The sequence below is a fragment of the Pinus tabuliformis genome, chromosome 3_1, assembly GCF_031772625.1.
Source record: "Pinus tabuliformis cultivar Carrire ecotype Pingquan chromosome 3_1, CPIR1, whole genome shotgun sequence".
Classification (NCBI taxonomy): Eukaryota; Viridiplantae; Streptophyta; class Pinopsida; order Pinales; family Pinaceae; genus Pinus; species Pinus tabuliformis.
In genome coordinates, this window is record NC_142301.1 from 698,976,010 (window position 1) to 698,989,956 (window position 13,947).

Consider the following 13,947-nt stretch of genomic DNA (forward strand, 5'->3'; position numbering starts at 1 on the left):
AGCTCCAACTGAAAAATATACAAATTGGAAATAATATTACATCTTCTAAATGGTTTGACTATGCAAGACATCTCTATGAGCAGGTTCCCAGGTTGACCCTCACCCCTTGGTCAACACTGATACCGAACTCTTCACGGTACAAGAGGTAGAGATGGGTATCAAGAAGTTGGGTGTTGGAAAAGCAAAAGACTTAGCTAAACTCCAAGCTGAATATCTAAAGTGGGGCTCAAAGATTCTTGCACCACACATTACAAAAATGTTCAACAACATCATACAACAAGGGCTCCCCACAGATTGGTCAATTAGTCTGGCAATACCTCTTTTCAAGAGCGGTGACATCAATAATCCCTCCAATTATAGGACCATCATGATAAACCCTTTGTTTGCAAAGCTATTTGGAAGCATGCTAGAAAACAAAATTAGCAAGTGGGCAGAAGAAAGAGATAAGCGTGCTAAAGGGCAAGCAAGTTTTAGACCTAAACATTCCATAGTTGATCATTGCATAACTTTAAGGCACATCATTGAAAAAGTTTGGGAGAAAAAGGAAGAAGTCTTTTGTTGCTTTGTTGATTTCAGAAAAGCGTTTGACTCGGTTCCTAGGGATAAACTTTGGCAGAGAATGGAGGAACTTGGGGTTCCTAAACATTTGAGAGCAGTTGTGCATAGGCTATATGAAGATGTGAAAGTCAAAATTAGAACTTCAACAGGCATTTCTGAAAGTTTTAGAAGCGATATTGGGGTCAAGCAAGGTTGCCCACTGTCTCCTACCCTTTTTGGTTTATATATCGACAAGCTTGAGGAGTGGTTAAATTCGCAAGGGGGTGATGGTATCTATTTGTGCAAGTTTGTTATAAGCCTTCTTTTGTATGCATACGACCTTATTCTGATTGCTAAATCGGCTCTTGGTTTGCAAGAGCACTTACTATCCCTTAAGCATTTTTGTAGAAGTGTGGGGATGCAAGTCAATATCAGCAAAACAAAAGTAGTGGTCTTCTCTAAGAAAAGAAAACATAACCAGCATAAGTTCTACTTTGAAGGCAACATTTTGGAAGAAGTTGTGGATTACAAATACCTCGGGATTGACTTCAACAAAAATCTAAGTTGGAATGGTTGTAGAAAGAAAAGAACTTTGGGGGGTTAGAAAGCATTTTATGCTTTTCAAAATAGGTGTAGAGAGGCAGCGTTATGGGACTGGAAGACCACTCAAACTCTTTTTGGGCTTCTAGTGATTCCGGTGATTCTCTATGGTTGTGAACTGTGGGCTAGCAGTGCCTCCGACATGTAGTGGAAACAAATTGAGAAAATTTAGAAGCGTTTGATTACAAACAAATTTAAGATTAAAAGTGCAGTTCCTTATGATATCTTGTTAAGTGAAACAGGGATTGCTCCTATTGAAGCAATTGCTATGGTGCGAGCCATAAGGTATTTAAAAAAAATTGAGCAAATGGAAGAGTGTAGATGGCCTAAGGTTGTCTTTAATGATAGATTGTGCAAGAGCAAAAAAACTTGGATGTAGCAAAATAACAAATGGGTTTAGTAAATGGGGTATTTGCTTGAATGCGTGTCCCATAAACAGCAAAGAGATAAAATCTTTTGTTATGGAAAAGTTCCACAAATGTACTTGGGATAAGGAACTAAGAAGAAAGAAAAATTACTATATTGAAGTGTTTAATCCCACTCATAATCATCAACCAAAAGCATACATAGAGGCCAATATTTCTTATAGAGCCAAAATTCTTATTGCTCAATTAAGGACTAATTCTCATCAACTCCGTTGTGAAACAAGGTGTTGGAAAAGGCCAAAGGAAGTGTGGGAGGAAAGGGTATGCATTTTTTGTTCTTCCGGAAAAGTGGAAACAGAAAAACATTTCATTTTAGAATGTGAGGCCTTCAAAGACAACAGGGAAAGTTATGCAGATATGCTGGCAGCTAGCTCTTGGGATAATCTATTTAGCGAGGGGTTTGTCGAGAAGTTGGGAGCATTTATTGTGAAGCTTCACAGAAAAAGGGCCGAATACATCAAACAGATGAAGAAGCAATCTGTCCCATAGGCTATCTTTAGCCTTGTGGACGTTAAAATAATTTCTTTCTTTCTTTCTTTCTTTCTTCTACAGTTAACTGCACGATCAGAATGCCAAAAGCTAAAAAGAACACCATAATATTAGGATCAAATGAAATGAAATGCAATGAAAAACCCATTATCTTTAGCAAAGATATCAATTGCTTTATCTTGAACAAGAAACTCATTTTATTCTCTTCCCGGATGTCTTCATTTCAATTCTCAAGAAAAACATTAATTAGTATTAAAATCTTGCTACAAGCAACAAAAATGTCTAGTGCTATGAATTGTCTCCAATGCACTAAAAGAGGTCCCCATTTTTTTTTAATGAAAACAGTTTCATGATGTATCTTTGTGCATGTTTAACGCTTCCCAAATAAAGGGTTTGCAACACCCAAGAAACAATGCATAGGCAGGGAAAATTTTAAGGATCCAAATTATCTATCTTATAGTGTACAAATCTTGATGAATCTTACTATTTCCTAAAATGCTACTATAAAATGTTTGTTAAAATATTCAAACTTCTAGGTTTTATATAGTTTCTAAAAAAAATTGCTGATCTTTAGACTAAAATACTTTTATTTTACAGAATTCGGGTGTAAAATTTTTGAGGAAAAATGAAAATTAGTGAACCTATTTTTGGAAAAAAAAACATGGAAAATTAGTCCATGGAAGAATTTTAGCGGCTAAAATTCTCGCTGCTTCCAAGTTGGGCACCATACCCTTTAAGAATTCTGGCTATTTCTAACAGGATCTCCTGTTCCGTTGACAAGAATTCAATTTTTCTCTGCATTCATCAGACATGAGGGAACTGTAAGAATTAAATAAGATTAACATTGGCTTATCAATCACTACCGGAAAACTATATCCCCAGACAAAATGCTTCAAGCCTTTGTAAACTGATAGAGATTCAGATTCCCCATTCTCACTTCTAATTGACATGCAAAGGAAGTGCCCATCTTTGGATGGTGACTATATGAAGCCTAAGCATTAAATTAAGACCAAATTAATCATTTGTAAGGAGTTTCACAAATATGGTAATAGAAAATTTCTTTTGGCGTTAGAGCATGTAAAGATCTTTGCAGTGAAAAAAAGAGAGGTGCTCCGTGTTTGTCTCCCTGCTAGTGTGTGTTACTCTATTGTAATATTTAAGACAAAAAGAGAAGATATCTTATTTTTGTGAATTATAGGGAATCTAACAAATGTGCAAATAGAAAATTTATTTTGGAAACCTAACATGGAAAGACCTTTGCCCCGGAAAAAAGTGAGAAGTTTCCGACAGTTTCTGCATGAAACACTAATAAAACAAGGCGAAAAAAAAGGAATTAACATCTTGTTTTTTTTCTAATAGTAAAACATAAAGAAACTGACCTACTATCTTACATTAAAGTTTAAAAAATAATAAATAAGCTAGAATAGAAGCATATTGTCATTGAATCCATTTGTGTGAATCCATTACGTGTGGAGCAGGATCATAAAAGGAGAGGTGAAAACATAAATGTTTATTAAATAGTATGAGGGTCGAAAAACATTGAAGTTTACACCTCAACCATTTTTTACCCCTCTTGGTGCTTAATAGATCTGGAGTTAAGAATCAAGAATTAAATTTTTCTATAGTAAAATACTTTCTTATGAAAGTATAAAGATCTATGGTAGTATACTTTTTTATGAAAAACAATTTGCCCAATGAAAAGGCATAGACATGATTTACATGTTCTATGGTGCTTAATAGATCTGGAGTTAAGAATCAAGAATTGAATTTTTCTATAGTAGTATACTTTCTTATGAAAGTATAAAGATCTATGGTAGTATACTTTTTTATGAAAAACAATTTGCCCAATGAAAAGGCATAGAAATGATTTACATGTTCTATAAAACTTATCACTATAGAAGGCTTATGGATGATTTCCATGTTTTATATAACTCATCACTAATTGGTAAAGGATCAATTTGATAATTATCACTCCTAAAAGTATTGCAATATAACCACTCAAGATTGCATTTCATAACATCATGGATCGAGCAGAAAGGTTGTTGAATTTTACTGGATTTGGCTAAAAATTGGAAACATGGACATGTTTTGAATATAGATTTTACATTTTTCCTTTTATTTATCGAGAGAGTATATTTATCAGAAGCAGTGATACTAAGCTGAAAACTTGACTGGAAAATGCAGGCTTGTTTTTCATTTTAAAAAACATCGATTGGATGAATAATAATTGGCCCTAGCTGACACAAATAATATAGAACTTTTAACCGTTCAAAATATTAAATATGGAAGCGTGACATAAGAGTTGAGCATTATCAACTGTGGCCTTTATTACCTTGACAGCTATCTTGGCTCCAAGCTACTAACCAACTTTCCACGTTTGAAGAAATATCATCCGTGAACACCTAAATTTTTATAAGAAAATATTGATCTGAATTCAAAGATGTACAAATTTGACCAACCTAAGGTTGGGCAGAGCACATCATATACAGTGTACACCATTGTAGACCCAGCTCAAAAATTGAGAAAAAATACCACTAAAAGGTATTATCCAACATGTTTTGAATATAGAAGATGAGCCATGCACATGTTGCGGAAAAATGTAACTAGGGTCGGTCTTCATAATTATATTTGAGTCATGCAATGTATATGTCAAAAGAAAAGAAAAATATTTTTTATTATTAAAGAAATTGACTTATTAAAGCATGGGTTTCATGCTTGGGTAACCATTTTTAGTTCAAAGCCTCCATTGAAGGCTTCTAGGGTGATGTCAAGTATCTTTGTCCATGTCATAATGTAAAAGTGTAATGACCTTGCTAAATAAAGAGCCATTACTGAGCGGTGAAACTGTAAAGATTGCTGAACTGTGAAACTGTAAAGATTGCTGAACTGATTGAAATGGTATTATTGATTTGATGAAGTACTTTGTGTGCACCTTTTGCTGATTTTAACTTTCCTACCTGTCATAACTTCTTCAAGTTTGTGTTCAATTCATCAAACGCTGAGAATGATCAATTCTCCAAACATTCACCAAACTTGGTTCGCACAATTCAGCCACAGCCATCTAACTCTGACATCATATTTTGCTATGGCTAAATTTTTTTTTTTTATGGATTTTGTCTAAGAGAGTCAAAAAATGCTTGAACCGTGCACTGAGCATGTGTTCCTAGCCCTCATAATCTAATGAATTTACTCTCGGTTCTCTGTCAAAGCTTAGAAGCTGATTCTAGGTGACAGGCCTATTTCAGGTGTCGTTGAGAAGGGAAGCGGTGGACTCATAGATGGAGAGAGAACCACCGCTAATAATCGGTACATAAGAAGAGGCCGAGGGGGAAGAGGGGCCCGGGGTTCTTGGCCTGAGAGGCTATTTGTTGTGAGTAGGAAAACTGATTCGGGTGCTGTTGAGAGGAGGAAGGAGAAATTTATACATACTGGTTATGAATCGGAACTATTGAGCCTTGCTTGTTTTGGAAGTTTCTGGGCACGGGGGAACGGTATGCATCGGTTGAGAAGCATACTGGATCGAGTATCTAGGTATATTCGGTTTGGCTGGGTGGTTTTGGTTATTCGGTAATGAGAGCGCGGGAGCAGTTCTGGAGCACCCTCACCGCAACAGCAGTAGCAGGCCAGGTAAGTACTTCATCAAATCAATAATACCATTTCAATCAGTTCAGCAATCTTTACAGTTTCACAGTTCAGCAATCTTTACAGTTTCACCGCTCAGTAATGGCTCTTTATTTAGCAAGGTCATTACAAAAAGACCCTTTTTGGGCTCTATTTGTCAAGAAAGAAATTTATCATAATGTAAATTAGGTCAATTAGGCCTCCTCCAACAAGTCGGCCTCAAACTCAGGGGCATAAACACCTATATAAAGGTAGCAACTCGACTTCATTTGACACTCTCACTCAACAAGTTCGATCTACAGTTGTAGGACGTTGGAAAGGTGCGAAATTCTAAGGAAGAAGAGGAAAAGTCTAAGGGAAAATAAGGTCTCTCTCAAGGTCTAGAAGTCGAAATTTCTCTTTTCTATCCTACACGTGCGAAGTTTTGGAGTGTTGTAGGAAGCTGAAATTCTGCAGTAGTTGGGGGGGCGAAATTTTAGAGAAGCTGGGAAGCCAAAATTCTAGATTATTGTTGGGTTGAAGCTGCTAGACAAGAGACTACTAAAGTTTGTTGAATCTACTTGGAAGGCTAACTTGGTGGAGGAGGAAGGTATGTTGGTCTGGTCTATCTCATTTTGAATCTATTGAAGGAAGAGTTTTTGATTGGGTTTTTCCCTATAAAGGGGTTTTAGCCTTGGCTAAGTGCCTACTTTTAGTGTCCTTGATATTCGTGTTTTACTTTGATGATTTCTTGATGAGAAGAAGATAAAAGAACATAAAGAAGCTAATAAGAACATAATAATATTACAAGTAATTATCAATATAAGAAAATATTTCTGCCTTTCCAATTTTCTAACATGGTTTCAAAGCTAAGATGAAGAAGGAATAGAAGGCAAACTGAAGATCTATTGAAGAAAAGGGGATCAATCAAAGGTCATTAGCGAAAAAGATTATATAAGAAGAGAAGCCCACTGTCTACAGGAACTATGACAACCTCAATGAAGGGATGAAACAAGCTAGAAGGAGCCTCCAACTACACGACATCGAAAAAGAGGATAGATTTTATCCTCAAAAAGAACAAAGTTTTGAATCTTGTTCAAGGAAAAGTCAAGAAACCTATTAAGGAAGCAGAGAAAGAGAAGTTCAGAGAAACTGAAATCTTGGCAATGAACCTAATAGTGTATGGAGTACATGATTCCATACATATCCAACATAGATTATGCTCAAGAAACATATGAGGCTTTCTCAAAATTATTCACCATCAAGAACATTGGACAAATAGCAAGCCTCAAGAATGAACAAAGAATTATTAAGATGAGGAAAGACAATATTGTAAAATCCTACTTTATAAGGATATGTAGAATCAGAGATGAACTCCAAGTAATAGATGAAGTTGTACCGGAAAAAGAGCTCGTAATTATTGGTTTTCTAGGCCTGCCGAAATATTGAGTGTTTTTGCACGAATTAACACTTGGAAGGATACTCCAACATTTGAACAAATATGGAATGCATGCAGTCAAGAAGAAGCCCGAATATCATTAGTAAACAACGAGGATGAAGAAGAAAACACCTCGATGCATATTCTTCTCATCACAAGAACAAGGGAACCCTCAAGAAGTTCAAGGGACCAAAGAAGAAAGTTTACCTATCCAAAATTGAATGTTACAATTGTCATAATATGGGCCATTATAAGAATCAATGTTTTCAGAATCCAAGGAATAAGAAGAGAGATAGGGATCAAGCAAATATTGTCGATAAAGCTCCACTGAAGAAGAACAAGATTGAGGAATTGGAGGTCAAGGACTTATACTACTAAGTCCTCTCCTACATATCCTTCTTAGTCTCATATTTTTTTCCTTTATGTTTTGATTTTTGGAGCTCATAGATCTAATATGCCTTGTTAGGAATTCTTGAATTGTTTTTGCAAGTTGTAGGTATCCCTCAAAAGGATTGGATTAAGAGGGAGCCTTCATCATTTTCCAAAAGACAAGTATATTGTTCTTTGTTTCACCTTTCATGTTTGGTTTCCTCCTCACATCAAGACTTGTTTGTATTATATGCTAATAACCTTTTCTTTGAATTTTCCTTGGTAGGAAAATATTGCAGAATACACAAAGGTTATGGAAGAGACTTCAAAGAATAAACTTGAAACATGGTAGAAGTTCTATTGCAAAGGAAGCCCTTCAAGAATTAATGTCCTACAAGGTTTGTTAAGGAACAACTCAAGGTGTGTCTTAGAGTATAAGCTTTGTTATAAAATTCTCTTCATGTAAAAGGTATCATCATTCTATTTTGAAATTTGCTCTACCTTAATGACAACGTTATGGCTAGAGTTTTGAATCACAAAGATTCTTGTTAGGGTGATTAATCATTAGATTGAATCTACTCTCATGATATTATTTGATCATTCTTGTGTAACCCTAACCTTTAGGGTTCATTATAAAACCCTAACCTCTTGTTGCTAAGGGTATGCCAATATTGATTATGAAACCCTTGTCTACCTAGGATTATTGATGAAATATAGAATTCCTATTCTTTTTTGATGTTTAGGTTTTGGTATTGTTATGATAAAAACCCTAGCCCTTTAGGGTTTGTTGTTAATGTCTAAGTTATGTATTGAAACACTAGATCTTTAGGGTTTGGTGAATTGCGTTTATGAGCAAAACCGTTGTAATATTTATAGTAAGATTCTAGGAATGAAATCCTAGGTGTATAGTCATCTGATTGAAACCCTAGCCTGGAGAAAATTATTGTGTATCTAACTTCGATGTATTGATATTGATGAGAAATGCTAGTGTATGAAATCCTAGATATGTATATGCGAGTATGCTAACCTAATTGTTGATACTCATGTTTTAGTTTGTAAATTCTAGGGTTTGTAACAAAGCCCTAGTAGAGATTGATATTCTACGAAATGATGATGTTGTTTTCAATTGTTGATATGTTTAAATTTGATGATGAAAATCTAGGGTTTGCAATAAGCTGAAATAAAGATTTAGGTGTTTGATGTCCAAAAAGGATGGGTAATGAGCCCAAAAAGGATTAAACCAAAATCTTTATTTCAAATTCTATTCTTTTAAACCCTACTCTAGTTCTTCCCTGTCATCATTGGCATTTCAACATCCCAACACCATGATCATAACAAAAAAAAGGAAACCTAAAAGATGAACCACATAGACATACCCATCATGCTTGTTGATTCTTGAGAATAACTTGCTACATACAATAGAGTGATGGAGAAGGACAAATGGGAAAGTGTCGGAGAAAAGAACATCCAGGTATTCAACATAGTAAATATACTAATTTACAACAAAAGGAGTAATTTAAAAGAAAAAAAACTAAGAGCCTTTCTCTTCAGATCTTGATGGTGGCTGAATGTAACTATGGCAACCTTCAATCTCCCTTCCAAGCTCCCACAAATTGCATTCTTCAACCTCCCTTCCAATCTCTTACAAAATCTATTCCCCAACAACTAACAAACAACCCACTCACGACCCTAGCAGAAATGAGTGAAATGAGAAATACAATAAGAGAAAATGGAGTGAATGTAATCCACCAAAAAACCCTATCCATGCCTAAACCAATATTTTGTAAACTTTTCTTGGTTCCTTTTACAGAAAAATCTCACACCTTAGTGCAAAGCATCACTAGGTGACTAAGACAATGAGTAACATGGGAAAGTTATCACTATCACTTCAACAACTACTCCACTCATTTTAGTGGTGGATACAATCCAACAAAAAGGAGGCTTCCCTAGTAGATCTTAGGGAACAAATGGCACAGTCAAACCAAGTCAAGAACCTCCTAAGGATTCTTCTTCTACTTCTTTCAATCTAGGAGATCAAACAATTAGGGTTTATGGTGGATTTCAAAGTAATTTCCAGATTTTAGTTCAAAGGGTCCTATGGCTCTTTTATAGGCTTAGTGTTAGTTTCTTAAAGCCCAAATCTGATTTCTATTATTTCGCCCCACAGAGAAAATGCTAAAAATTATTACAGCAATTAATGAACCTGTACAATTAAGGAATTTCTTGCAAATCATGGCCAGAATTCAGTCCATCCTTTTCCCAACGTTGTATGGCCTCCTTGGGATTCATGCCACCTCAAAAATCGTGCCAGAAGCTGCCCCAATTTGCATGCAGCAGATCTGCACTTCCATGCTTCCCTATGCTCACTTGTACGGTTTGTACGACCTACGCAATTGCACCCAGCAGCCTTGGGACCCATGCAACAGTATAGCCCCCATGAGTTTGCTAATTTGGGATGCATGCAGCCCCAAAAAGATCAACCTCTCTTCTCCTCAGCAATTTCTCTTCCTTGCAAATCGATTTCCTTCCTCTTCAGCTCAAAAAATGATTACTTGTTCAAGTGTTGTGTCTTTTCCTCTCCTTAGATCTCCTTTTATATATTTACAATGACTAAAACCCTAATATCTTGTCAAGATCTAATATTGATCACTTTAGATCAACAGTTAGGACTTAATCTCTCATTGACAACCTAAATAACTTTTAGTCATCAAGAAATAAAGTTGCTTTAATTTTATAAAAATAAAGCTAATATCTAAAGGGTGTCTTTCAGACGCTTCCACATGCTAGACACAACACAATGTAGAAGTACCTTTCCGAGCTACCACATCTAACACTTAGGTCAACCAATATAGGCTCAAGGAACACACAAACAAACAAACAAAAATACATTGCTGAAGTAAACTAGCATGAAAAATAGGAAAATTGTAGCAAAACACTAATTTATAGCAGCGAAACTAACCCAAAATATATGATAATAAAGTGAAAAAAATTAGGGCTATGTTTAAATCAAGCAAGAGAATTAATTACAACAATTTTTTTGTGATAAAAGGGCATATCACAGCACTAAACTCTAGACGTCAACCCTAAATTATCGCTGAAAATACACTTTAAATGACGTTTTTGGTTTTCCAATATGTTCAAAACCCTAGGTCCCAGGACAACGACATCCAAGCTAAATAGTGCTAAAAATAAATGATTTTGTTACAATTAAACCCTAATTTACCCTAAAACAATAAAAAGAATGATTTCTAAACTATAGGTGATTGTCATAACAAAGAGATCTAGTGCCTTTCTCAATGTAGGGCTAATGGAGTCAAGGATCACTAAGCTTGGGTCAAAAAGACATGGATTTAGGTTCAAATACTATGTACGTATGACGGTGTGAGTACATGTCCCTTTTGAAATATCACAACAAATCTTCTATCCTCGATAGGTGAGACTAAGAGCAAGTTCTTCCTCAACCCTCACACATGTAGCACTTCCTTAGCCTCCAATGACCCTCCAAACTCGAGTTGGAACATGATGGTTCCAACACCCCTTACTACATTGGGCATCGTTGCCAAGCTCCACATGTAAATCTGATCCTTTCTCTGTCAAACTGTTGAAGAAATCTCATGCTGCTATCATGTCATGTGATTCACCACCGTCCAAATACCAAGTACTCCTAACAATGGTGTTGGTAGATAGATAGGAGACCAAGAAGAATTCAAACTTTGTTGCAAACTGATCAACCTGTGTTGATGTTGTTGCCTATTGCAATTTTCCCTCCCCTTCTTCTCTAGACATTGTGATGCATAATTCCTATTCTTGAGGCAAAAGAAGCCAAGTCTCAAAGTAGAAGACAGGTTGGATGGTGCTACTAATTTCAGATGTTGGAAGACCAGAATACTTCTTATCTTGGAAGAAAATGACCTTCAAGATCATGTGAAGGAAGTCATTCCAGAACCAGAGGGAGTTGAGGAGAAAGCCAAGCATAAGAAGAATGAATTCAAGGCTAAGAGAATCTTGATAGATTCAATAAAGGGCTGTACGAAATTTTTATATGCTGGCAGCTCTCACAGTTTCAAAGATTTTGCAAGAATTTAATGGCCACAGCCCCAATAAATATTAGCTGATATAAAAAATTTAATAGCAAATTTATTTGAAACATTTTACAGCTACCTCTACCATTTTGTTTTCAGCTGATATGTAAGAAAATAAAACAAGCTCACACAGAAATTTTACATAGTGGTTTTGGTCTAAAGACCCTGGAAAAACACACAAGGGGAAACCAGTCTTCAAGGAGGATTTTAATTGCTTTTAAGGAAAATATTTGCAATAGAGATAAAGTCAACTTATCTCCCTTTTGAGTTGATGATGTCACTGCTAGGTCACTAGGAAATTCGAGCCCTCTTTTCAGTCATCAAACACAGATCTAATCTCTCTTGAATTCGTGCTAGAAGTCACCCAACTATCCATAAAAACTCATGCCAGGTTGAGCAGATATATAGCAGAAATTTTCTACCTCCTCACTGCCTCAAGTTCTGACTGCAAATTCCTTGAAATCTGAGCAGGAAGAGGCCCGAAATTTCCATTGTCTGGTCTCTTCCTTGATTCTCGGCCCTGTTCTGAATATGGCAGTCTTTAACAATTGGAACAGTCATTAAATCACCCACCGAGACTTGCTGAGACTCCCTCCCAACTTGTAATATCCCAAATTTTGTGAGCTTGTGAATTTTGCCCAATTTTTGGTAATATTAATTAAAGGGGGCAAATATTATTTTGGACTCTGGAGAAAGGTGACAATTATTATTTTATTGGAGATTAGTGGCAAATTATTAATTTATTAAAATGAAGGAAAGAGTCCCTTAGTGGAAAATGGCCCCCACCAATAAAATAATAATTAAAAGGGGAGTCTCGAAGCATGGGGAGAAATTATAAAAAGAGCAGGGACTCATTTGTTGATCATATTTTTGACTATTACACTTCACATTACATTTTCTCTTGGAGTTGTTTAGCACAAGAGTTCCAAGCAGAATTCCACCCTCATTTCGGAGAACTTCAAGTGTCTCCATAGTGAGAAAATTTGGGGAGTCCAATTCAAGATTTCCACAAAGCTTTGTTGCAGGTGTTCACCCAGTTCTGTGCACTTTCCGGGCGCAGAGGCAGTTTGTGGAGCACAAATTTCTTCAGCTAGAGTGAGTCGGGAGATCCAGTGATTTGCAAAGAGATCTCCTACCTTGAGACTGGAATTTTGGTAGTTTTTGCAGGGCATAAGTCTTGGCCATTTGGTGGGCCGAATTTATCCATTTTGGCAGTGCGCAAAGCTCACTAGAGAAAGCTTGCGCAAGGGAAGAGGGAAACTAATTTCCGGAGGAGATTGGCTGGAGGAGAAAGTAGTTTCCGGAGTGGATTTTGTGTGGAATTTTAGTGACATTTCAGCAGAGGATTTGGGAGTTTTTGGAGCATTATTTCACAGCAGTGCATGTAACCAGCTAGAGGGCCACTCGCACTATTTTATGGGCTCTCTCCTCACTTGGAATCAACCCAAACCTGTTTTGGGGTTTTGTGGGTATTTGGGGAGGAGTCTATGACTGCATTTTCAGTGTGATTCAGACAGTATTCAAGCCAGAAATCCACTTTCTTTCAGCAGTACGTTTTACTAGTCAGCTAGCAATTTGCACCACTTTGTGGGTTTCCTGGAGAGTTGGTTTGGGGCCAATCCCTTTCTAGGTTTTGTTGGCCTTGTTGAGAAAGTGCACCAGCTAATTTCTCAGAATTTTCTGAGCACTTTTTAAGGGAAAATTTTCCATTTCCTATCTGGCAGCAGCAGTAGAAATTTATTTGGTCAGCGTAGAAATTGGGGAGGAGCTTCTACAAAACTTGGGCTTCATTATTATCACCTGATTTTTGCCTTGATTGCTTGTAGTAAGCCCAGATTCTACTATTACCATCTATTGTACCCATTCTGTTCATATTAATAAAATGGCTCAGAGCTTTGGTTCATATTTTTGGTGTTTAACTCTTGTGCTTGCATGTTTTTGAGATTGCAGTTTGTAGTTAGTTCATAGCCTCTATTATTTCCTGCATTTTCCTATTAGGAATATTAAAGTGGTATCAGAGCATGATCTTGGCCAGTCGTGTGGAAGCTAACTAGATAATGGAGTTGATGAGGAAAAACCAACAGATTCTAGAGAGGATGCAACAAATGTTACATAATCATCAATGCAAATGCACGCACAACCGAACAGAACAACACCCATACGTATGGCCAGTCTGGCCATCCTACAATGCCTCATTTTCTGGACGAACAAGAGAAGGAGGGGAAGCCAGACACCTTTGCAGATTTGATGAGGTCTTTTGTAGATATGATTGACGAGTATGAGGCATTGGACACCAAGTTCAAGAGGGCTCCCTCGTTTCAGGAACACAGATCAAGAGTTGGATCATCATATTGGTGCACCACGGCCAAGGCTTGCTACATGAAGGGGATTCTCGAAACTGAGCATG

General features: G+C 36.6%; 1 protein-coding gene across 3 annotated transcripts in view; it reads right to left on the minus strand.

The window, feature by feature from the left end:
* Nucleotides 1-2,278: 2,278 nt before the first annotated feature.
* LOC149189055 (mechanosensitive ion channel protein 1, mitochondrial-like) overlaps nucleotides 2,279-13,947 on the minus strand; it is a 473,192-nt gene continuing 461,523 nt past the window's right edge. For all 3 annotated transcript variants that reach the window (XM_089411754.1, XM_089411753.1, XM_089411752.1), the window contains exon 7: nucleotides 2,279-2,846. In XM_089411754.1, coding sequence (XP_089267880.1) covers nucleotides 2,739-2,846 — 108 coding nt within the window. In that variant the 3' untranslated portion in view covers nucleotides 2,279-2,738. The remainder of the gene's footprint in view (nucleotides 2,847-13,947) is intronic.